Source organism: Salvia splendens, chromosome 12 (genome assembly GCF_004379255.2).
Source record: "Salvia splendens isolate huo1 chromosome 12, SspV2, whole genome shotgun sequence".
NCBI classification, from domain to species: domain Eukaryota; kingdom Viridiplantae; phylum Streptophyta; class Magnoliopsida; order Lamiales; family Lamiaceae; genus Salvia; species Salvia splendens.
This window is the reverse complement of record NC_056043.1, coordinates 3,126,153-3,150,573: the sequence shown is the minus strand read 5'-3', so window position 1 is coordinate 3,150,573 and position 24,421 is coordinate 3,126,153. Positions and strand designations below refer to the sequence as shown.

At 38.1% G+C, this 24,421-nt stretch overlaps 5 protein-coding genes across 6 annotated transcripts; 2 read left to right on the top strand and 3 right to left on the bottom strand.

The window, feature by feature from the left end:
• Window positions 1-202: 202 nt before the first annotated feature.
• LOC121758493 (putative uncharacterized protein DDB_G0277003) lies at window positions 203-3,203 on the bottom strand. Its single transcript, XM_042153882.1, has 10 exons — window positions 3,061-3,203; window positions 2,906-2,975; window positions 2,693-2,821; window positions 2,547-2,610; window positions 2,400-2,460; window positions 1,644-1,728; window positions 1,495-1,551; window positions 1,062-1,175; window positions 783-853; window positions 203-655 (listed from the first exon to the last, which is right to left on the bottom strand). The coding sequence occupies exons 1-10, from the start codon at window positions 3,162-3,164 to the stop codon at window positions 316-318; spliced, it is 1,095 nt and encodes a 364-aa protein (XP_042009816.1). The 5' UTR covers window positions 3,165-3,203; the 3' UTR covers window positions 203-315.
• A 121-nt stretch (window positions 3,204-3,324) lies between these two features.
• On the top strand, window positions 3,325-5,674 carry LOC121758819. 2 transcript variants are annotated; one of them, XM_042154227.1, is made up of 5 exons: window positions 3,350-3,437; window positions 4,145-4,196; window positions 4,328-4,596; window positions 4,723-4,977; window positions 5,147-5,674. In XM_042154227.1, exons 3-5 carry the CDS (start codon window positions 4,369-4,371, stop codon window positions 5,495-5,497), a joined length of 834 nt encoding a protein of 277 aa, XP_042010161.1. In that variant the 5' UTR covers window positions 3,350-3,437; window positions 4,145-4,196; window positions 4,328-4,368; the 3' UTR covers window positions 5,498-5,674. The 2 variants fall into 2 exon arrangements, with proteins under 2 accessions (XP_042010162.1, XP_042010161.1); XM_042154228.1 differs by lacking the exon at window positions 4,145-4,196 and having other exon boundaries at window positions 3,325-3,437.
• Window positions 5,675-5,773: 99 nt separating this feature from the next.
• On the bottom strand, window positions 5,774-10,666 carry LOC121758818 (la-related protein 6A-like). Its single transcript, XM_042154226.1, has 11 exons — window positions 10,350-10,666; window positions 8,819-8,900; window positions 8,143-8,237; window positions 7,878-7,949; window positions 7,721-7,800; window positions 7,492-7,576; window positions 7,019-7,066; window positions 6,861-6,926; window positions 6,645-6,788; window positions 6,223-6,343; window positions 5,774-6,148 (listed from the first exon to the last, which is right to left on the bottom strand). The coding sequence occupies exons 1-11, from the start codon at window positions 10,551-10,553 to the stop codon at window positions 6,024-6,026; spliced, it is 1,122 nt and encodes a 373-aa protein (XP_042010160.1). The 5' UTR covers window positions 10,554-10,666; the 3' UTR covers window positions 5,774-6,023.
• Window positions 10,667-19,003: 8,337 nt separating this feature from the next.
• On the bottom strand, window positions 19,004-21,481 carry LOC121759737 (ornithine transcarbamylase, chloroplastic-like). The gene is made up of 5 exons (XM_042155419.1): window positions 21,247-21,481; window positions 20,340-20,674; window positions 19,889-20,020; window positions 19,525-19,800; window positions 19,004-19,311 (listed from the first exon to the last, which is right to left on the bottom strand). Exons 1-5 carry the CDS (start codon window positions 21,428-21,430, stop codon window positions 19,129-19,131), a joined length of 1,110 nt encoding a protein of 369 aa, XP_042011353.1. The 5' UTR covers window positions 21,431-21,481; the 3' UTR covers window positions 19,004-19,128.
• Window positions 21,482-21,648: 167 nt separating this feature from the next.
• On the top strand, window positions 21,649-23,829 carry LOC121759739 (prefoldin subunit 6-like). Its single transcript, XM_042155420.1, has 5 exons — window positions 21,649-21,812; window positions 21,953-22,023; window positions 22,113-22,237; window positions 22,645-22,705; window positions 23,405-23,829. The coding sequence occupies exons 1-5, from the start codon at window positions 21,743-21,745 to the stop codon at window positions 23,459-23,461; spliced, it is 384 nt and encodes a 127-aa protein (XP_042011354.1). The 5' UTR covers window positions 21,649-21,742; the 3' UTR covers window positions 23,462-23,829.
• Window positions 23,830-24,421: the final 592 nt, after the last annotated feature.

Below are 24,421 nucleotides of genomic sequence, written 5' to 3'. Positions count from 1 at the left end.
AAACTTGAGATTTTTAACAAATGTGAATACAAAAAATTAGTGAGGTATTATGGATTTAATTTTATACTACTATATTATTTTTATAATAAAATGCGAATCAAAAAATTGTTTGATCTACTCATCAAATGGAGTAAATAATAAAAGTGAAATAAAACACGTAAAGATAGACATTCTAAAACAACAAGACGAATATGGAACATAATTTTAAAACATACTCCTAACTAAACATTAATCAAATAGTAATAATAATCCAACTATTCATACAAGTGCAACCAAGCCTATAAGGCAGAAAAAGGGCAGGATTTGGCTAATGGTTTACACATAAATTCTAAATATCTTAATGTTAGGTCGATCATAAGATCTTAGGTAAGGAAGAAAATCTGACACTTTGATCACTTCAGTGAGGTCAGTGACTACAAGATTGGCCTTCTCAGCCAGCGCAAGGAAATAGTTGAAGGTGTCGATGTTACGAATCACAGATGCGATATATGCAACGGGGTGCTGCTCTCCTTCCCTAGCTCCTTTCTCCAGGGAAGCATCAGACTCGAGACCAGCGCTCGGCTCGTGATATGAATGTTTGCGTTTCAAGAGAGCTGACAGGACTCGTACGAGATGAGGAAGGCATGATGGATCGTATATAACATCAGCACCTAAACTGTTGAAAAGAGAGTGAAAGAATGTGACTCGCGGCTGATATGTAAGTTACAAACCTAGATAAACTGAAACATCATGATCGCATTTGCAGTAACATTCGAGCTGAGATGGATGGAGCGAGGACTTACATAATGTCGGGGGTGAAGCAATGGAGGTCATCCTCTGAGGCAGATTCCCAAGGCAAACAAACACATTGGACCTATTATCAGTAGTAGGTCAGCTTCACTATCGCGACCTTGTTCTGATTCAACGAAAATGAAATGCCTCGCAGTCGGAATCGAACAAGAAAAACGTATAGCGCATAAAAGTGCAAGGACATTACATTCATCTCAGCTACTGAAGCATTGAAAATGAGCAAGGAAGTTGAGATAGCATGATCAGGTCCACACATATGTAATATGTCTCACCATTTTATCATGTAAACGAGAGTCTAGTGTGTGATTTGCTGTGGTCAGGTTGTTCAGTTCCAAGTTGACCTTCATATTTGCTAAAGTTGAAAAGTCACCATCAGTTAGTATCACCTACATCACAGAATTTTCAGATAGAATCGAAGATACACGTGTTAATGTGTGTAATGTGATTTTGGTTTTGTGTAAAGTTAATGATGTGATACTATTAGATCTATATACTTCTTTTATACCCGAAACATTTTACAAACCGAATACTTGTAATCTCATATGCAACCAGAGAATCTGAAGCTTCAAATTTCCCATCATGTTCTAATTATGTCAACGAAAGCAAGCAGATGGAATTTTTTTTGTTATGTTGCCACAAAAACTGATAAGGCAATTCTTAACATAGGATAGTGTAGTTGAAGTGGATGGGTATGCACAAGCTCACCTTGGATGCTTTAACATAAGAAAGACAGATACCGACCAATCCAACCCCTGAACCAACCTGTTTGAACAAGTGAATATTATCAATTTAAAACACAAAAAAAGACGGGGGTGGTTGGGAAAGAAGAAAACTTTCTGGAATGTGCCTCTCACCTCAAAACAACACTTATTTGCAAATAGTTCAGGGAAGGAAAGTATAAATTCGGACATAAAAAGGCTTGAAGGCCAAATAGAGCACCTACACAACAACAGTTACGTAGAGAAAATCAAAATAACTAAAGAAAAAGGTGCAAATATTAAAAGTTTGTAGCATATTGAACCAATGCTATGCAGGCAATCTTTCCTGAATACTGACAATAACTTACACGAGATAAAAGAAAAGGCAAGTCAACATGCGATAAAAATTAATTAAACTTCCCCAAGACACGAAGATGAATTCTGCAAAAGAAAGAAGCAAGATTTAATCATTTAGCACCCCTCCCAGTTCCCCTTTAGGAGAGTGCTAAGATCACTTATCCTTCTACTTCAAAATAGAGTCTGGAAAACTAACGCCGAAGCTGGTTTTCAAAGATATTAGCTGTACGACTGTATCTTTCTCAAGTAGGAAAAGAAAAGCCTTAGCAGTATATAGTGAAATTAGGTTTGAATGGAGATTGTAAGGTGATATTGTAATAGAAAGAACTTGAATTGTAGAAGACGATCTGGCAGGAAAAGGATAGTGAAACCAGCCAAAAATGCTAAGCTATCCAACATGTTTGACACCAAATTTCATACTTCTTAATTCCACCTCATCAACAAAACAGTGAGTCTGCGGATTAATACAACCGAAGTTGATTCCTTCTCCCAGTACGATCACGAAAAATATAACAAAAAAAATTAAAACATCAATAAAGATTATGCTTCTGTTACCCTGTATCTCCTTCAAGCATGTTAACAGAAGAACGAAGTCGAACCTCCAATTTCGAGGACCCTGACCACATACAGAAACAGTGTGAATTCACCACTTAAGTTCTAAACAAGATATGAACAAACATATAAACCCAAAAAAGAAGTTACCATTTGGAAAAATAAAAGAGATTGTTTTCAATAGTTTCGAGTTCCCTACATTAGCACCATCATCCTAATAGAGAAATAAAATTAGGTCAGCAAATATCCATTAATTCAAAAAAAAAAAAAACTAGTGTGAGTAATGTATCCATTACCTTTAGAGGAACCAAGCATGATGCATAGTATTCATACAGTTCATCCAGCACCATCTCGCCACTGGACTCGATTTCATTGATTAACTTCTTCAGAAATCTCTTCAGGAAAGGCCCCTGCAACTTCAAATCCTGTAAACAGAATAAGCACAATTCATTTTTCCTTCCAAAAACATTATCTTTTATTATTCGACTGCGAGAGAGTTGAGAGATTACTGCTTTGCTGATGCATCGGAGCCAAATGCACCTCTGTACACTCTCAGTGATGGAACCGCCACCAAGTTCCCTAATTTCAGTAATTTAATCGAATTCAAACACAGTAAAGAAGAAGAAATGGGGATAATTTTGGAAGGCGGAGGTTGATAGATGACCTGGCGTAGGAGATTACGATGTCGGGCGGTTCCAACGCTAGAAAGGCGGAGATCATGTGAAGGCACGGCCGATCGGAGACGGCGAGTTCTTCCGCCGCCGCCATCTCCAAATTCTGCTAATGCGACCACTTGTCACAGTACTCTTTTTTAAGTAATTTAATTTTATAAAATATACCATAGAAAACAAATTTATTTGAATTTTTTAATATTTGGATAATAGAAAATTGTGTAATTATATAATTAAAGTAAATCATAAATATTAATCTAAAATGAAGATAATAAGACCCACCCTTCTTATTTTTTTCCCAGCTAATATTGAGCTCTTCTTCTCCAACGGCGCCGAAGCTGTTCGAGTTCAGGCGCAATCGGAAAACTAGGTAACAATTTACTCATTTGTTGAGTTTTCTTCGATTTCTGGTACTACTCTGCAATTTTACTTCTATAAATCCTTGTTCAATTTCGACATTTGCCCACGGTTTTGTAATTGCTGTTGTTGTTCTACGATTTCTGTTGTTCTACTTAGATATATTCTTAAATCTTCCTCACTGAAATTGACGTCTAGAATGCGTTGATGGAAGAATAGCGCTATTTTTTTATGCGGTTTTTGTCTCAAATTTCCACTGAGAATTTTTAGTGAAGTTTCGAATTCCGAAACTGTGATTCTGATAGATGAAACTATGAATTTGTTATGAGCACATTTTGGCGAAATTTAAGTCAGAAGCGGAGACCAGATTGAACTAAGGTGATTGAAATTCTACTTTGTTTGATCAGTCATTCTTCAGGAAAATTTGAAGCATTAGTAGTACATGTTGGGTGGAAAACTTGCTTAAGTGCATCTCAATGTTAATTTTTTTTTGGGTTGAATGTGGCATAATGATGTTGAAATTTCTCAGACTCCGTGCTGTGACTTTTGAGTATGTTATGATTCTGAGAACTATGCTGATGCTCGTCGCGTAGCTGACGAGAGAAGTATGAGCTAAAATTGCTTCTTTTTTTGTTGAACTGTGCCCTTCTTGTAAAGTCGGTGCATGTGCTCATACAAGATGCTTGCATAAGAAAATAATATCTGAGCTATAATTCTTAGGAACAAGGAAAAAGCTGATCCACATAAAAATGGAGTAAATGATTAGGAAACGGTATGTGAGTTTTGTGATCGTACATGTAGCATTAAGTTATGGTCTTTTCATATGTTTAGATACACATGATATGATTTTATTTGTTTGTCTTATGGCACAGTTAACTCTAGAAGTGTTGCTTATTTTTGCAGTTATACCTTTAGATTGCTGCACGGGTCTTTTGAAGTAAGCCATGAGTTGCTTACAGATAACTGCCTGCCGTTTAATCTGTTCACCTTCTGCATCCCCAGTGCCGAGTTCTCAACTGAATAAGGCATTTACAACCCCCTCGATTTACCTGAGAACAAAAGCAAAACCTCCTAAGCTCCCCCTGAACCTGACCTCTGCCACATCTCGATATCAGCGAGCTACAACTGTGTGTTTATTTGGCGGCAAAGGGAATCCAGATAATGGTAACGAGGTAACGGATATGATTCACTTAATTGTCTTAAATAGTTTGTCCATTTTGGGTTTATTTCATTGCAGCAAAGCTTAAAAATAGAGCTTTTTATTGAGGAAATGAATTGTTTGTGATAATCCATGTAAGGGTTCTCCGTGGAAAGCTATTGAGAATGCCGTGGGAAATTTGAAAAAGGAGCCATCAGTTGAGGAGTTACTGAGGCAGCAGATTCAGAAAAATGAATTCTATGATGATGGAGGTAGCAGTGGGAAACCTCCTGGCGGGGGTGATGGTGGTGGTGGTGGTGGTGGTGGTTTTAGCGAAGCTGAAGATGGTGGACTTGCAGGAATGTGGGATGAGTTCAGCCAAGTGATTCTGGCAACTATGGGCTTCATATTTCTGGTAGTCCTAATCTCACAAGGAGACCTTATGTGTAACTCTTCATTTTAATACATATAGTCCCTGTGCTAACATGTGTGTGAGTTCAATCGACTCTCATATCATATCTACGCTTGCGAATTACCCATTCCTTCCTCAGAATACTTACGTCAGTTATTTTGCTCCACTTCAGTATATTTATATCATTGAAGGGGAAGAGATTACTGTACTGGCAAAAGACTTGCTCCGGTTTCTCTTCAAACGGCAAATGAGTATCCGTCTAAGGCGTCTAGTTGAAGAGTGGCAGGATTTCTTCCAGAGCATGAAAGACAAGCCAGCTTACGATCCGTATTGGCTGGAACGCGAAATTCTAAGTACCACAACATGTTACGACAGCCCTGCCAAGTATGTGTACATGGCCAACACTCTCATTCAAAGTGAGTCGACATCTGATCAACGTGAGTCGCACTTCGATCAACTTGAACCAACATCTGATCAACCTGAGTCGAAATTTGATGACTATGAAGACGATGAACAATACTAGATATTTGTTATTTTTTCCCCCATATATGACTGGCTAGCTTCTCAACTGCCATGGCTAAGATATTTGTTCTTTTGTTCCTTTTTCAGACATCTTAACGTGTATTGGATAAGAGAGTTAAGTTTCTGTTTGTGAATTAACTTATAACTTTCACTATTATGATAGCATAAATTAAAATTATACTATGATGAATACAATTCTTATCTGCCTCAACTTATACTACATTATATAGCAGGGACCATATTAAGATACAAAACCAAAATAGTTTAAATTTCTGAATAACAAGGAAGTTTTCATCTTTTATATACTTGGGGAGTCTCCACGTAATATATGGAAGCAAATTTCACACAATCTGTCAAACACCAAAACATTTTCCAGATATGACAGAAGCTGTAAACCATGGGCACCACTGTTAAAGAGCACAAAAGATCGGTTTTCCGGGATAGATATCCGAATGAGCACGCTACACACATGTGGAATGTATTCAACTTATATCAACAAGATGATACTGAAATCCACACCGGGAATCTCAACTGGTCGCCGGAAGAGGCCGTCCCCTGCCCATGGTGAACCCTCGTGTTCCATCTGGCATTTTGGGGCCCGGTGGCGGCTTTGATGGTTCGACACCATGGCTGGAATACTGGGTTCCATGACCTGGAGTGAAAATATTGGTTTGAACCAAATAAAAGATGTATTGTCTAGAATTTTTGTTAAGACTTGATAAATACCATGTCCATTAGTGGCGTGATACTTTTGTCTCCTTCCACCACCTCTGTTGCGACCCTTCTGCCCGTTTTTGTCTCTAGGAATATGCGGCCCGTTCTTATCTCTAGATAAGAGATCCGCATCCTGAACAAGAATTTGAAAGAACATTAGACACACTAAACTGAACTTATATAATCTATACGTTCCCAATAACTCGAGTTAGAGTAGTTCGAATGTAGAAGCTTAAATTAGCAAGAACAGCAAAGAAACTCTATCATCTAGAGGATCACCCATTTGCAGTTGTAAAAACAGCCTATCAGTTCAACTAACAAAAAAGCTGAAGCAACATTATTATTCCCGTATACTACCACAGCATCTAAACGTAGGAAGAGTTTCAATTGAATCAGACGTAGTGAACAAGGCACAGATAAAAATGAAAAAGTACCTCCCCGACCCCATCGTGTGAATCGTCATGATGCTCACTTGCATCATGGTTCTCCTCACTGGCAGCTGGCTCCAGTGTCTGAACAGTGCTACCCTTGTCAGGCTCTAACTCCCTCCATACTTTTTTCTTCTGCCCCGGATTGTTCTAGAGAATTTAAGAAGGCATTGTCATACTGCTCTACTGCCAAATGAAGAGAAAGGCAGTAGCACTACATACCGGTTTTTTCAGAAGCTTGACTCGCAATCCATATCTCCAATCTTGCTCGTTGTTCAAAGTGGTCACCTAAACAAGAATGAAGAATTAAGAATCAACCATACGAGGCTGCAGACAAACAGAAAAAGAAATGAGTGAAAAATCACTGGTAGCGGACTCACAGCTTTCTCAGCAGCCTCCACAGTGTTGTACTCCACAAGAGCATGCAACTATAGAGAAAAAACAAATTAAAGCAACAGACACACGGCAGAATGCCCATATGATGTTGTGTGTAAGTTTATTCCATATGAACTGAGTAATGGGTGGACAGTCAATACATCAAATGCATTAGGCTTCTCTCTTATGATTGACACTTGACAGTCTAATCAAGAGCACCACATAGTAGAGCCAATTATTGAGTAACATAGACTAAGCTAATTTCATCTAAAACCAATCTCAAGATAATATATGCGCACAAGGAAAACAGAAAAGGATTTGTAGAAGAGAAGCATATTTAAATATACCATAGGAAAGGGATATCTTGACTTCATACTATAAGTAGCAATTGATGCTACAAAGTTAGCATATTTATATTACAGAACTTTGCTGCATTTGCATAATCCCATTATTAATAGAAAAACATACTGTAACGCACCTTTCTGCTGATCAGCTTCTCCACCATGGTACACTTTTTTGGATCAATTACATCATGTGGGTCACGAATGGTAATATTCTTTATGCTAGCAATCAGAAACAAAAGGAACTGTTGATTAGCATAGGAGGACAATAGCATACAAGTAAAGAAGGGGAGAAAAGAAGCAGCACAGTTATAGGCTTATAGCACAATTTAAAGGAAATTTATACAAGGAAATTTATATGCATACATTCCAGCTTCACCAAACAGTCGATTGAGGTTGTCCACTGAATGATCCTCGGGTAGATTCTCCACTAGTACAGTGCATACCTATTATACATTCAAGATTTAAGATTCTTTAAAGCTAACCTAGTAAAATAAAGATTAAATTAATTGAAGAGCTCTACCATTGGGTCCTTGATTTCAGCAGATGGAAGAGGATGAAGTCGCTTCACCATTTTCCCATTAGAGCTGACAACCTGAAGACAGCAGGAATAGTTTTTCATGTCATATTGAAAAACTAAGCAAATAAACTCGGTTAGACAGAACTGTCTCACAAACAAAGTTATCTAACTCGGGTAACATTGCAAAGTTCAATGTTACTGCTAGTTCTACGAGCTTTCGCAAAACTCTTAGAAATAGTATTTTTCTCAATAAAATATATCCACTCACAAGAAAAGTAGATTCCTTCAGTGCAGCCACAATCCACGATGTGTCTTTTGTTAGCTTCTTCATTTTCCTAAATGAGGCAACAACTCCAATAGGAACTGCAGCAATGTAACTATGTAAGTGATTCTTCTTGGACATGCGAAAGAAGGAACTTTGGATGGCAAGTTCAAAATTGCATGCTCATGAAAGTCCTGTGCAAAATTTTAAAACTACAAGGACACAACACATATAGTACAAAATTGACACACATAAAACCACATCAAAAGGTCACCCTATTAATTGTAAGAAAACAAAGATCCTTCGTTAAATGCTGAGTCTTTTATCCTTTCCTTAAATCATAGGATCCGACTCAATAAACAAATTAATTGAACCCTGGATTCATGAGCTTGTGAATCATATTACTATGTGGATTGAGTTCCTTCATTCTCATTCTGTTCTATTGTATAAATAGAATGGGACAACAAGGGTGATATTTAAGCACAATACGTATTTATCCAATCCAATCATCAGGCAGGCATTCCCTTCCATCTAAAGACCTCAACAGGATATTGACCAAACATTTATCATATCAAATGAAATAATGGCATTCTGCTCAAATAAGAGTGTGCATTTCAGCCTTTTACTCAAGAAATGTAATAACAGTGATGGTATTTTGCTTCCTAGCAACTCTGGCACTCACCAAACCCTTCCACATTCCTTGTAACGTATTTCAGCATAAACTTATCATTTGGCAGATTTTCATCACTGAAGTAATACTCCACCTGCAAAAGTTATTTCAATAAGTAAGCCGGCTGGTTTAATAAAGACAAACTAATAAAATTAGATTAAATTAATGGATAACACTACATTCATCCCAATAATTCAAGAGCAAGGTAGCCAAAAAATGCCGATGATATACAATGACGGCACTGAATACAATTTCTTCAGTCGATAACAGCATATACATCGCTTAGAGAAATTTCGGAATATGGGTTTAAATTCGCTGACCTTTCGAGATAAGGGATTCAGTTTGCTTACCTTTCGAAATATGGGTTCGAGACATGCGAATTTTTCGGAACAAGGGTTTTACACCTTTTTATATTTATTGACTTCATTTTTCTTATTATTTCCCTTCCAATAATTATAGATATACTAAACTATCCTTTAACCCATCTCTCAAAAATTTCATTTTACCTCCCTCCAATAATAACATACGGTTAAACTTTCATTTCTTAGATTAACGTTATTTTGAGCACCCACTTATGTTTTCTCCCCTTTTATACTGTCTTCTAATCTCATATCCTCAAAACAGGATGAAGTAGACACCTTGAAAAAGACATCTACAAATACCATCGATAACTTTATGATCTACTCTGAATGAACAAGCAAAAACTCCATTAGTCGAACTGCTCAAATTTTTATAGCAACTGGAAATCATAAAGCATCAGAGACATTTAGTCGTTCACATATAAGTATGTGCACAATCATAATATGATAACAGATATCGTCAGTAACAAATCCACTTCCTCAATCATAAATATTTCTCTAATTTCCGCAATAAATTCCAAATTTAAACGAATAATAACAAAAAATTTCTCAAAGGATAATTTTAGTAAATAATAAGAAATAATAAGAAAAATGAAGAGAATAAATAAGAGAATAATTTCTCAAATGAATTTTTTGAGAGATGAGTTAAAGGATAGTTTAGTAAATCTATAATTATTAGAAGGAAATAATAAGAAAAATGAAGAGAATAAATATAAAAAGGTGTAAAACCCTTGTTCCGAAAAATTCGCATGTCTCGAACCCATATTTCGAAAGGTAAGCAAACTGAATCCCTTATCTCGAAAGGTCAGCGAATTTAAACCCATATTCTGAAAGTTCTCATATTGCTTATTGGGCAAGCCACTAAAAAGAACTCAAATTTTAAACAATATTTTCCAGATATTCACGAATTAGCCTAGTTATGAAACAGTCTATTACATAGGCAACCGAAGATCGCATTTTTGCGTTACGGAATCAAAAAAGAAGAGCTGCACTAAGTCGTCTCTCGAGATTAAACCTTACTACCAGCTAATGAAACCTAACAAAAAACAGCTTAACCATCACTCAAATAGTCCAATTAACTCAAATTTCTGATATGGCCTAATTGCAACTAGCCCTCTGAATCAACATACCGCCACCGCCGAATCAAATTTTAATCAAGCAATAGACAAATTTTTTAATTCCACCTGCTTGATGATCTTGCGGCGGAGATCATCGGTGAGCACGGCGGGCTGCGGCTGATCCGTCGGCGGCGGGAGGTGAAACTCTGCTAGCTCCGGTGAGCCGACGGGTGAGGAATCGGGGTGATCCTCGCCGTGATCAAATTCGTGATCAGACAGCGGAGATGAGGCGGCGGGGAAGTGGAGGGGAAGCTCCTGGGGCTGCTCCATAGGAGAGGAGAGAGAAAGAAGAGAGGTCAATAATGGAGAAAGGTAGAAACCTCCCGCTCTTATTTTTTTTTTTTGCCCTTCTTTTCTTCTTTCTCGATCTCTCGAAGAAATGTTTCGTGCTTGGAGGGCTTATATAGGCGGTGGCGCCCCACCGTCCCACGGTGAAATATTTCCATATTTTAATTGTGCAATTTCCTTTATTTATGAAATATTAGTTCTGTCCAAAAAAAAAAGATAAAGTAGTAAATGACATGGATTTTTATGCACATTGGTGATATAAGAGAGAATTGTGGGGTCTACATTTAGGGCTTGTTCAGTGTTTTTTATATGGGTTGTCCTATATAAATCTGGTTTAGATTTGATATTGTAGGGCCCACCAAATTGAAGCACCGTTTCTGCGGTTCGGTGTTTTAGATATGGGCTGGCATTTACCACCAAAATAATGGCATTATTTTAAAGCTAATTATTGAAAGACAAAAGTGCCCCTAAAAGTGTGAAAATTTTGAAATTTTGCAGCTATAGAAAAATGTGCGCGGCAGAGTGGGTGTGTTTAAATTTTTCGGTGTCTACAAATAAACCAGGCAGAAGGCGTGCAGTAGATAGACTCAATTTCGGAGAGCAATCAATCTAGGGTTTTGTCGAAATGCAGGTATGCTATTTACGTCTTTCCTTACTGAATACCCAAGTTAATTAGGTTAGGCGTTTCATGTGTTTTAAGAATCGAACTGGTTGTTCCGATAGTATTTGCTGTTACGATATATGGTATGCGGTTGGGTGAGTTCGAGGAATAACGACCATTTAGTTTGTGATCAAGATGCTGCTTTCATTCTGTTGAACTCATTTGATAGTGTTATGTGCACTTTTCGGTTTCATTCCATTGTGTCGGCGAAGCATTTGTCCAAAATATTGTTGGTACAACTGATGCCTGATTTGTCATATTATTGATTGGTTGTAGGGTCGAAGAGTAGTGTCATGGTTCATGATAGTGTAACTGCAAGCGAAGGTATTTGTTGTGCCTACCCAGTGGATAAAATCCCTTAATTTATGGTTCTGTACTCCAAAATTTGTTCTGTTCGGTTTTGCTTGATTTAGGTCTTCAGCACACACCTCGGTAGAAGTTCCGCAAGGGCGACCGCACTCGGAGAATGTGGCTTGAACGTGAGGAGGAGATTTTGGCAACAAGCTTACTGGGCTTGGTTGCTACGGGATGGAAATCCGACAACGGATTTCGCTCGGGGTATCTAAGCAAAATCGAGGATAGCCTTCGTCAAGAGTTCCCCACCACCGACTTGAAGGGAACCCCTCACATACAATCTAAGATTTCAGCATGGAAAAGAGTTATGGACTCATAAGATCAATCCTTTTGCGCACTGGAATTGGTTTCAATTCTGATGGAGATCATAAGATTAAATGCACCGATGAACAGTGGGATCAAATTGTTGCGGTGAGTAGCCGGATATATCTCAAGTTTTCGTTCATATAGATATAATTGATTTCTTTGGTTTTGGATGATTAGATACATTTTTAAATGTATCATTATAGGCTAACAAAGATGCAAAATTTTTGCGAACCAAGTCGTGGCCGTATTGGGAGACAAAATGTATTTTTGGCAAAGATAGAGCATCCGGGCCGGGGGCAGAAGCACTTCATAAGGCAGCAGAGCGTACGCGCGCCCAGATGGCTGGACGGAGTCAGGTTAACGAGAACGATTACCACCCCTCACTTGATGATATTTTTTTCGACACATCTCCAACGACTGAGCAAACGGTCGAGGTTAATGACACCGCGTCCACGCAAAGTGATAAGGAAATGTCATTTACCAAAACCAGCGGCGGTAAGCGCAAGCGAGATATGAGTGATGCCCCTCTGATGGAGTACCTCGGTAACCTACATGCGGAAACAAATGCACGCCTGGAGATGATTTCCAAAAGGATTGGTTATGAGTTTGACTGTGGCAAAGCGGGGGAGGACGTGTTCGATAAGTTGTGCACAGTCGACGGCCTCAATCTGGCTCAGAAGTACGAGCTTTGCAACATATTGGAAGACAAGCCACAACGTCTTGAGGTGTTCAATGGTATGCCACCAACAGCTCGTCTTGGTTACATTGAGGACAAGTAGAAAACAGAACTGAACAGCCACCATGGATCTTACTTATGGTACTTGGTATATCTAACTAGTTATTGATTTACATATTTAGGACATATGGTTGGAACTAAGTTTTTATTTACTGTTTTGTTGCATCAATGGGATGAATAAGCTGGAAATAAGCAGCCCCTTATGAGCGTAATTAGTTCCACTTTTTGTATGTCCATGGTGGTGTGAACTTTTTGTAATATGAATGCACCTTATGCTATTGCTATTACTATTAAGCATTTTCGGCCTTACTTATAGCATTGAGTAATTAGTTCCCTTGTTTCAGCCTTACTAATAGCAATGAGTAAATAGTTCCATTGTTTTGTTCCTATATAAGAGTCCGGAGTCCTCATTTGGACATAGCGTCATATAAAACAATGATGAATGTAATAGTGTCCTCCTTTGGCCTCCGGAATACTGCGGGGGAGTTAACTTCCTCGTCGTCCTCCTCAAGATCAACAGGCATAGTGTCCTCCGACATTATTTTCTCGGTGTTATCTGATATGTCAATAACCTCCATTTCTTCCTCCACCTTGACGTCATCCATCCCGAATAAACACGCAAGCGAGGAGTACATATGTTCATCGTGGTAGTAGTAAGCTCCAGCGAACTCGTTTTTCTGGCATATGGAACCTCAGTTGTTATCAGATGAACAAGACAACATTATATGTACAAAATAAGAAGATGATTAGCTGCAGTTTTGAATGTAACTACATATACCTTTATTATCTTATGCCATAAATCATCGGAGGCTCGGACATACTTGTTTTCCATGTCCCAATACGCAACATTGGTGTGGACAACAACCTTGAATGTCTTGTAGCATTTTTGTAGGTGCTCCACACACTGGCTCAGCTCGGCCTCGGAGAAAAACACACTTTGCTTTTGCTCAAGCTGTCGTTGAGCTGTGAGTAGGAACCAACTTGGAAAGTGTTTGAGTGTCTACTTTGTATCTGACTTGAGGGACATGAGACACTTGACAAGGGTGTCGTCGCAATCGGCAGACCATTTTTCGACGTAGAAAAAAACCGCTGGGCCGAGTATGTTCAAATCCATGTAGGAGAAGTTGAGTGTTTCTGCTTATGTGGTTATGGTAAACAATAGCACTGGTATTATAGAGGGGAATGAGGCTTACGCTGCATTAAATATTTTGACAACTTTCTGCTAAGACTTTCGACAATTCAACGTTTTTGCACCTAAACTCTGCCCAAATTGCTGTCATGCAAAAGGAAAATAGGATAAGTATACACATATATGCATCCTACTTGTGGGTGGAGGTTGTGACATTTAATGGTGTGTGCTAAAACTTATTGATTTAGTGCAACCTGCTCAACTCATTAATCTCACCACACCAATCCAAGTCTTGTCGATAATAAATAAGCCATTCTCTCCAAACCAAATCCATGTAAAAAAAGGCTAGATTCTTTTGTCCCTGTGATTTTGTGTATTATATTTTGTTGATATCACAGCTGGATTGAAGATTTGTTTTCTATTGTGTTGAATAAGCATATCAGTAGGTATTTGTTTACAATAATCATAGCAACTTCAAAATATTAACTTACATGATTGTTATATGTCAACTAAAAAAAGAGCCAAAAAAACATATTAACGTTCAGTGTTAAACTAACATTGCGCTCGTGAACCCTTCGAGTAACGGTGATCCCTTATAGCTGTCCGTTTGCCCTCTCGGATGCGTTTGCCTGTTGCCTCTTTTGTATACCACTTGTTGTGACTTCGGTATTCGTCATACCACTCGAATGACATGGGATGCTTCTCATTATGGGGGCACTTTAAGTAGTACCTTCCCGCATTCAGTGCGTTCAGGCCGGCACGCCGGAGCTCCATCTTGCCCTAACCACAGTAACATTCTGGTGTTTCACCGCCTTGATACATCAAGATGCAATATGGTTTTAGTAATTAAAATGCATTCATAAAACAAGGTTGTTACAACTGGTCAAGCAAAGTAAAGATCAACATAATCCAAGTGTGACAGAGTACCAAAGAGGACATGTTCAAAATATTGTATCGCACACACGCATAAACCTACTAAAACAAACAACATTTTCTAACGGTTATTCCACATATTTAGTGCTATATCATCCCGCATATGAGTCCATTCAGCCGAAGGCTCCACATAGTCAATGTACTCCTGTGCAACATGTTCTTCTTCACTCATTAGAGGCGTGGGTTGTCCATAGAGCTCGAGCTCAATTGGGTCAGTTGCCATTTTTAGACGAATGAAGTTGTGCAGCAAAAAGCATGCCATTATCAGCCGGATTTGTGTTTCGATTGGGTAGTATGAAGCACTTCGAAGAATCCCCCACTGCATTTGCAGCACAGCAAAAGCACACGTTCGATTACATTACAAGCCTTTGTGTGTTGCATGTTAAATAATTCCTTGGGATTCTGAGGCGTATTTGTACCCGGTCCCCATTCTTTTAGATGATAACGGATACCTCTATACGGTGTCAGAAAACCATTGTTGTTTGCATACCCATTATCACACAAGTAGTAACAACATGTGATGCATCCACACCAACAACAATTGTTAAATACAGTATACAATGGAACTGTATAGATGAGCATAGCACATAATAAATTTAGTTATGACCTTGGGGGACCTTGAAACCATTCTCTTGAGTTACATCGTCTTTTAGTACGTGTGAGTCGCCTGCTGAACCTTCCCATCCCGGCAATAAATACACGAACTATTTTTAGCGATCGCATACGGCTAGGGTATTTGTATCAATGTGCCCTTTTCGAGTCTGATACCTTGGCTTGTACTCATTACTAACCAACACATCGATATGAGTCCCGTCCAAAGCACCAAGGCAACCCTGTAAAATTAGTATATGATTATAACATAGATAATTGTTCTCATCTATGAAGCTGAAGGGACTAAAACTTCGCACTACCGGGAGCCACTTCCATCTATTATCTGTGCAGTCGGCTGTCACTGGTGTGGGCTTTTTCAGGAGTACAGAATGTAAGCTCAAAACGACACAAAGTACTTTCTGCATATAATATGACACAATTTAACCTGATCGCCTGAACCTGAATTTGACTACCCGATTTTTATTGTGGTGTGCTAGCACACCAAGGAATATTGCTACTTGTTCCTCTACGGGTAGGGACTTCCCTATTATCAGTCCACCCCTTTGGTGAACTAGGTGATTTAGGTGTTTCATTTGATCTGGAATTATTTTCAACAAACTGAACCGTCTGGCATGGTCCAAAATTCTCCTTTTCGCAGATCTGCTTCGTGCGCTCATGTACCTATGTACAAGTAGCTTGGTCTCTGATCGGTAAACTAGCATAATGTCTTCGAGCATCAACATCAAGCTCGCATACTTCGCAATACTGGACCTCGTCATGGTGTGCAAATTTACACAAGAAAAACTATGCATTCATATCATACAAAGAATTCAGAGAGGCTGAAGAGTACAGTGCGATATACATGGGACATTTAAGCATACCAATAAAACACAACAACATTCCATAACAAAGGGTAACCATGGATTGTCATACAACTAGCATTTGCATTTTTCACAAGCAGATATGGTTATTGGCTTCGTCAAGAGAAAGTACCTTCAAATTCAACCTGTCGACCGTCGTTTTGCACCTCATGTTGCTTCGTTGAATGGGTATAAATAATTCACACGATTCAACGTTTCCACGCTTCAGCCCTGCACACATCGGAAAGAAATCGTCATCGACACCCCCAAGTTTTACCACCAAGTCGGAGCATGACATCCGGTCATATTTATACCATAACAAACGTTTACCTGGTTTATATGTAGGTTGCCTCTTAATTAAACCCCGACGGAGCAGGTGGCCAAAAATCTCAACAAAAATTGGAAGAAGATTTCTCCCTAGGATTCCCGCAGCGGAAAGGGGGAAATTGAAAAATGAGATCAAACAAGAGAGAGAGAAGGGGGGAGTTCAAAAATGAGAGGGGTAACTCCGTAAAAGTGTCCTCAATTCTGGGTGTGCTTCTCGATGCGGGATCAAATCTTAGCGCCCATGGAAGAATTGATTTATGGCAAAAACTGATAGGAACAATGCGGGCCTTCGTTTTCTAGTCGGGCTCAATAGAAATTATACAAGAACATTGAATGGTCATAATTCGATGGAAATGCTTCTCCCTATCGCTAAAACACTAAACACGCCCTTAGAGTGATATGTAAGGTTGTTTAAAACTTTTGATATTTAGAATTGAAATAATTTTGGTGGATTGCCCAAAATCGTAAAAATTAGTATAATTTTTATGGACGAAGGTAGTACTATTGTATTTTACGTATTCTCAATCGCTGACAATAATTGGGCCGAACCTAAGGATATGCGCAACGGGAGTTGTGAGATGGGGCGCTGCACCGCTCATTGCCTAGCTGCGCGGGGGTAAGAGTGGGTGGGCATGACCCGTTGCAAGTAGTGGAGGTTGAACTTTTATGTTATTTATTCTAAATTTCAAAACATTATAAATGCTACTCCCTCCGTCCCCCCTTAATTGGCATTGTTTGACTTAGCATGGTTTTTAAGAAAGGTCGTAGAAAATGAGTGGAAAAAGTTAATGGAATGTTAGTCATATTTTTATATATTAATTTTATAATAAAATGTTAGTGGAATAAGTTAGTGGAATATAAGGTTCATTACTGAAAGTAGTAAAAAGTAAGAGTGTCGATTAATTGAGGGCGGACAAAAAAGAAATTGGTGTCAATTAATGAGGGATGGAGGGAGTATAACTATATTTTCGTATATTTGTTTCATTCTCATTCTTTCTCACGAAATAGATAAGAGACAGTGAACGAATTTGCTTGTTCAAAGGACTGAGACGATCGAGGTCGATAATCTAGAAAATAAATGAGGATACTTTTAATTTTAGGAATTAAAGTTTTTAACTATAATTTGTAATTTTAATGTTCTTAGTGAAGTAGGAGTAATTTTTTATTGATAAGTGAAAATAAATTTAAAGGTGCGTCATGGTGGACTCGAATTCGATTGAACCCGAGATCTTTGGCATCGGACATTATCCGCATTACCATTAGACCAACACATACTCTTTATGACGTAATTTAGTTATTTATAGAGTCATGTCATGATAAATAGATGAGTTTGTTCGTTCAAAGGACTAGAACCATCGAGGTCGACAAACTAGGAAATAGAGGCAAAGGTACTTGTAGTTTTAGGAATTAAAATTTTAAATCACGTGGAATTCAAATTTTTAAAGCCGTAGAACTTATAAATTTAATGTTTTTAATGAAGTAATTTAGTTATTTATAGTATATTTTATTTTTAAAAAGTTATAGATAATTAAAAATGGTTTTTCTTTGTAAATATGGGAGAGATAACTCTTGTAGGAGTTGTGGCACGACACAAAAATTTAGAAGAATGATGATGTGACGCTAGAGATATGACAGAAGGTCCACATTGTGGATGGCGTGGTAGCATGTCTATTTTTGGGGGAGTAAGGTTAACCGCGATTGACCACTTGCACGGACGGTAGAACAATCTTTTTTACTGTTTTAGGAGTACGTTGTTTTCGTGAATCATAATTTTATGGCATAATCTGATATGTAGTTTGCAAGAATATTGAGACTCATGTTAATGGATGGATCTAATCCAATTTGACTCAAATTTGTGGCATGCATTGTAAATCGCTTAGGCCTTTCTTAGTACTATGATAAAATAATATGTGATTTTTATTTTATTTTATTGCTTAGTACAATGAAATAAAAGAGAAAATAGAATTAAAATACAAAAAAAAAATGCAAATAAATTATCATTTCATTTCTATCTTCATCCCATTCTCAACTCATCATTCTTTTCCATCATAATCATTCTTTTCCATCATATCAAGATAGTACTTCGTGACATAATGAGAAATATAAACTACTCTATATAAAGTTTTTTTTATAGAAACTTAGCTCTTAGATTAAAGAAATCTTTTTAGATAGTAGTATCTAGATAGAATTGGTCAGCACATGTTACATGGAAATTTCGCATAGAAGACGCTGGAGTCCTTTCTACTCCATATCTCAGAAAAAGGGTTTTTCTCTTTTTTGGAAACAAAGTTAAATAATGATGACAATTTATACATAAGTAAAAAATGTTTGATATTTAGTTGTTGTTAGCATTTAAATAGAGCATCAGAATCAATTTGTCAACTTATATAGTAATTAGTAAATTAAATAGATATTTGAGAGTTTTTATATCATAATTAAGCTCAAAATGATCACAACAATAATATAATTTCATGAATAACCGAGAAAGAAAAACAGAAATGCTATTTAATAACACAACTCATAAAAAAGGATAAATTCAATCAACAGTTCACCTTTATTTCCAAAAGATTTCTTTTGATAATGCGGAATTCACAGCAAGAAGGAATCATCTCTGAAACTGCTACAAAACACAGCTTACTTAAAAGGTGAAGGTTCAGCAATCACAGCCCAAGGGCATGAAGCATTATAGCATTCTGCGCGTGCATCCTGTTCTCCGCTTGGGGGAAGACAATGGAGTACGGAGCTTCCATGACGCCGTCGGTGACCTCAACGCCCCTCTCAGCTGGCAGACAATGCATAAAATATGCTTTTGGACCCGCTATCTTCATAAGCTCCTCGTCCACCTAAAAATTATTAGACAGCATGATCCACGAATCTACGACAAACATGATGTCTCATATATGTTCAAGGGTTTATCCATTCGTTCCATGGCAGCAAGACACATGATGAAACTGACTCGATTACGGCATAATCTCAGAGCTCAATTCCCATTTTCTTTCATCATAAAGTATGTGGTTGCAAATAGTATCGAATATCAATCCATATAAGGTGCATACCTGGAATCCTTGAAAAGCTTTGCGGCGGTATTCAGCTTCATCTTTCTGTCCCATGCTGGCCCAAACATCAGAATAGACGACATCAGCTCCCTTTACAGCTTCTTTGACATCGTTAACTATTTCTATTTTGCCGACTCCAGCCTTTATTGCTTTCTTAGTTGTCCTTGCATCAGGTTCGAAACCTTTAGGACAGGCACAAACAAAGTGGAAAGGAATGACAGATGCCAACAGAAGCCAGGAATGCACAATATTGTTCCCATCTCCAACATAGACAACCTAAAATTTGCCAAAACAGAAACAGTACACATTATCTACCGTCAACAGGAAAAGACTCTGAAAGGCGAATAGTAGCACACAGGCTAACCTTTGTCCCTTCCAATTGACCAATGTGTTCAATGATCGTGAGTGCATCAGCCATGATTTGACAAGGATGGTTAAAGTCTGTCAAGCCATTGATCACAGGGACAGTTGCATATTTAGCAAGATCAAGAATATCCTGCAAAACAAAAGGACTGATTTAACATCCGTAATAGAGTAAAAAGTGAAACAATAGACCACACATCAATCTTATTTAATCATTGTCCATCTATCGATTAAAGGGAAGTGCACTTTATGGCTGCAAGAAACAGATGGGCGAACAGTCCTCCTTGCAAATACATATCCGAAATAGGGAACGTCTACTTATTTTAAAAAGTGGAAATATTTAAATACATATATTAGCTGTATGAATTAAGCAGCCAAGACAGTAAGAACTAAATTATCATGTGCGATCAGAAGTTGGATGCCCTTATGTAATAAATAACTCACCAGCATACCTGATGAGCAAAAACTCGTGCCATAATGATGTCATTATAGCGACACAGCACACGAGCAACATCGCGAGTTTCCTCCCTCTTACCCATTTGGATATCATTAGGCCCGAGGTATAGAGCATGCCCTCCGAGCAAATGAAAACCTGTCTCAAACGAGACTCTGGTCCTCATAGATGGTTTGGCAAATATCATAGCCATAGTCTTTCCTTTAAACGGGAGGTATGTCCTCTCTCCTGACTTAATAAGAGCCTTGACCTCCTTGGCTCGATCCAAAATCTTTAAAATGGTCTCCTTTTCAAAATCATCTATGTGAAGGAAATCCTTAAGCCCCAGTTCCGCTGACATATCAAAACCATATCCAAATTTCAATACTGGCAATCTGTAATCGTTGGTATCAACAATGCTTACATGGATGCTGCAAATATTTATGATGATTCTCGATCACACTAAAACAGAGATGAATCAGAAGGCAATGAAGAACGATTCACCAGAGAACACAGAATACAGTTAGTTAACCCCTATTTTTAGCACAAACATCAACATTTGAAATGAAAAGCTCGTGCGACAGTAAATATGTCGAATGCAATTCGGCATCATCAACAGAAGATCGTGAAGCTACGCTGATTGTTTTTTAACTTTTACTTTATTAAAAACTATCGGTTATTCAATCGATTATCAATGCACGGTGAGTTTAATCATGGCAGCCAGGATACAAAAAGATGGCCAATGAAATAAATCTAGCTCTAAAACCTAAAAACCTAGCATAAAGCCAGTACCAATGCATTTTCCAGCAAATGAAGAAATACTGAACCGTAGCTTCACGAGCATATAATATTCCCCCAAAAAATAATAATTGAAAAAATCAAGGATCGGGAAGAGAAACAGCGGCAAAGGAATAAAGCGCGAGAACCTTTAAGATTGGCAGGAGACGAGGGCGGCGCAGAAGAAACAGCCTGGCACGAGATTCGTCGACGAATTGCAGGAGCTGCAGCAGAGACCCCGGGGAATCTGAGGAGGCTTTTAGCACCGCGAGAATGCGAAGCTGATGACGGCGAGGAAACGGAGGAGAGGTGGCAAAAAATGGTGGCCGCCATTGAATTGGGTTTGACCGTTTGAGAGTAGTCTCAGCGACTGTTGGTGACTGCGTAGATGCTTTTGTATTCTTACATGTACTGCGCCAATACGACGTCGTCACAAAATTATACGAACACGATATTAGGCCCAAAGATTTAGCCCATCAAGACTAAAACACGACAGTGGGCCCAAAAATCGAAGGCCCGTTTTCAATTACGATAATTTCTTCACAGATTCGTGCTATTGCCTTGAACAACGAAAACGGTCGACATCGGAATTCCAGAGCCGTCGCTAAGTAATCGAATTTACCGGAGGCGCGAGGCGGCGGAGCGATGGCCGGTGTCAAGGAGTTAACACGCGATCTAGAGAATAAAGCCAACGATTTCAGGAAACTTGAGAAAGGTAATTTTTTCAAACCCCTCTCGAATTTCATTGGCTAAAGCTAAACCCTAACTCCCGCGCGGATACAATCACAAACTGTGATTGTAGTATTGTATTTTCCTTTGCTTGTTGAAATCAAGTTTGTGCGTGCAAATGCGCAGATATTCAGAAGAACCAGCAAGTGAAAAAGAAGTACACGATTCAGCTCGGCGAAAACGAGCTTGTGCTCAAGGTAGTTCCTCTTTATGTTCTGACTTTGAGCTGCAGTTTCATAGAGCTTGAGTGAGTTTGTGATTTTTTGCTGGATTTTTTTTTCTGAAGGAACTGGATCTATTGAATGAGGACACGAATGTGTACAAGTTGATCGGCCCGGTGCTAGTGAAGCAGGATTTGGCTGAGGCTAATGCCAATGTTCGGAAGCGGATTGAATACATTTCTGCTGAATTGTATGCACTTCTCGGTTTGCTGATGTTTGTTTGTAGGAAAAGTCTTACCATAATCAGTGATCACTGATCACACATATGCTCACTTGTTAAAATCAATTTGCACGCCTAATGTTTATGGCTGCATTAAGATCTAGATTCATTTAGTTAGAAGGGTGATTTCTATGTAAGTATGGAGTCGGGACTTGGGAGTTGGGAAACGAATGTCCCTTGCTCGAGTTTAATTAGAAGTTGATGCTATATTTTTACAACTAATGCGCTGACGTAATATCTTGTTAACCAACTAATATTGAACTTTTTGGTTGTTATGTTTGGCATGTGTACTCCCTGAGTTGTTGAATGTAGAGTTGCAGAATTAATATGGTTATTGTTGCTTTGCCATTTATCTTTGATATTGTTTCTTGCATCAGGAAACGATTAGACGGTACACTTCAAGATTTGCAAGAGAAGCTAAATAGCAAGCAAGAATCGGTTTGTCACTATTCTGTTTGGTCCTTTTTATGTGAATTTTCAATTTTGTGTATCATCGTGTCTAAGTTGTTGTCCATTTTATTTGTCATATAATGGGACTTTCTCCTGCTAGGACTTAATTAAGAAACGCCTTTTGCTGCTTGAAGCTTGTCGGACAAGATTATGATGTCATATAGAGTTATATGAACAAATAACAAATGGCATTTGTATCCTCTTCCTCACTCCCAAGAAATAAATTTGATAGCATTTGTATAATTATCATGGGATTGGATAGTCGTGTCTGTACTGTACATACTATTTTAAAATGGATTATGTGTAAATTTACAATGTCCAATGAGCTGCTACATTAGTTTTCAGAGGTATTTGATAATTGTTTTGGCAGGGCTAAAATTTTCAATTACGCTGTAGAGTTCCATGAACTTGAATCACTTGATTACTGCTTGTGCTTTTGTTAGTATCCGAGAAAGAAAAATTTCTTCTTTGAAAGAACTTAATCTATTTCTGGCAAAAGCAGTCGTCATTTTCTGTCACAATTGTTGTCCATTTTGAAAGAACTTAATCTATTTCTGTCAAGACCAGTTGTCTTTCTACTAATGTATTTATGGCAAGACCAAATCTCTTATTACTAATCTATTTCTGGCAAGCCCAGTGCATCAAATGTCTCTCTCTTCACTTGATTTCTTAAATACGATTTTGCAGATTGCCAAGCTACAACAAAGAATCCAGACCCTTCAGGCTGGAAAAGCAAAGGCCTGATATGCATGCCCAACCCAGTCACTTGGTTGGCTTGAACATAGACGTGGCCTTTTTATATCAAAATTGCATTTCGTCCATTGATATGGTCCCTTTTTAGGTAAATGACGAGGACTTCAGTCGCTGTATTACCAACTTCATATTTTATTCCATGTAATATGCAAAAGTTGAATACATTGTTGGTGGATGATATTTTGTGCTCACTCATATGGAAATGGAATTCGCAGTGGTGCTATCAGTCTTGTATAACACAGCTTTTTGGGTGCACGACTGGACTTAGCGTTGTAACATTAGTTTAGATCTTTTTGATTTCCTATTGTATTTTGTCTTTAAACTTATAGTCTGTTTTGTTTCTGAACCTTTTCTAGTAAGCACATACCTTTCCTTGTCTTGACTCCGTGAAATGATTTTAGAAAGGGAAGAATTATGATGTTGTTTTGACGTCGAAATCCCCAAATTCGTAAACTCCACGAGTTGATTTTGGAGCTGGTCAGCTGGAAGAATCGTGCTTCTTTTAGTTTGAAAGGGATTTAGAATCTAAGATAAGCAGCAGTGTAGAATATAACAAAGCTTTAAGGTGAAGCTTAATTTAATGATGGGAAGGAATAAAATAGCATAAGAAGTTCTCCATATCAGAAGTATTAGATAAGAAGGAACAATGTGATCACAAGCAGCCATCGTTGAACACACTTGTATGTTTTACCCAAATATTAGAGCTCTGATTCTCTTTTGCTAGGAAAGGAATACGTGTTAGCCATATTATGCTCAGATTTGGTATCGAATGAACTCTCTAGAGAAAGTATGATGATTAGTCGCGTTTATAGTAAGTTGCAGGCCTCTCCTTTGGCCGCATAATATTCTTTTTCGCATCTGTAGAATATAGAAAAATTATTTGAAGCCTGCTATATTTGCTTTGTTACTAGTATTTATTCCATGTCTACATACGGTTCATTCATACATGTA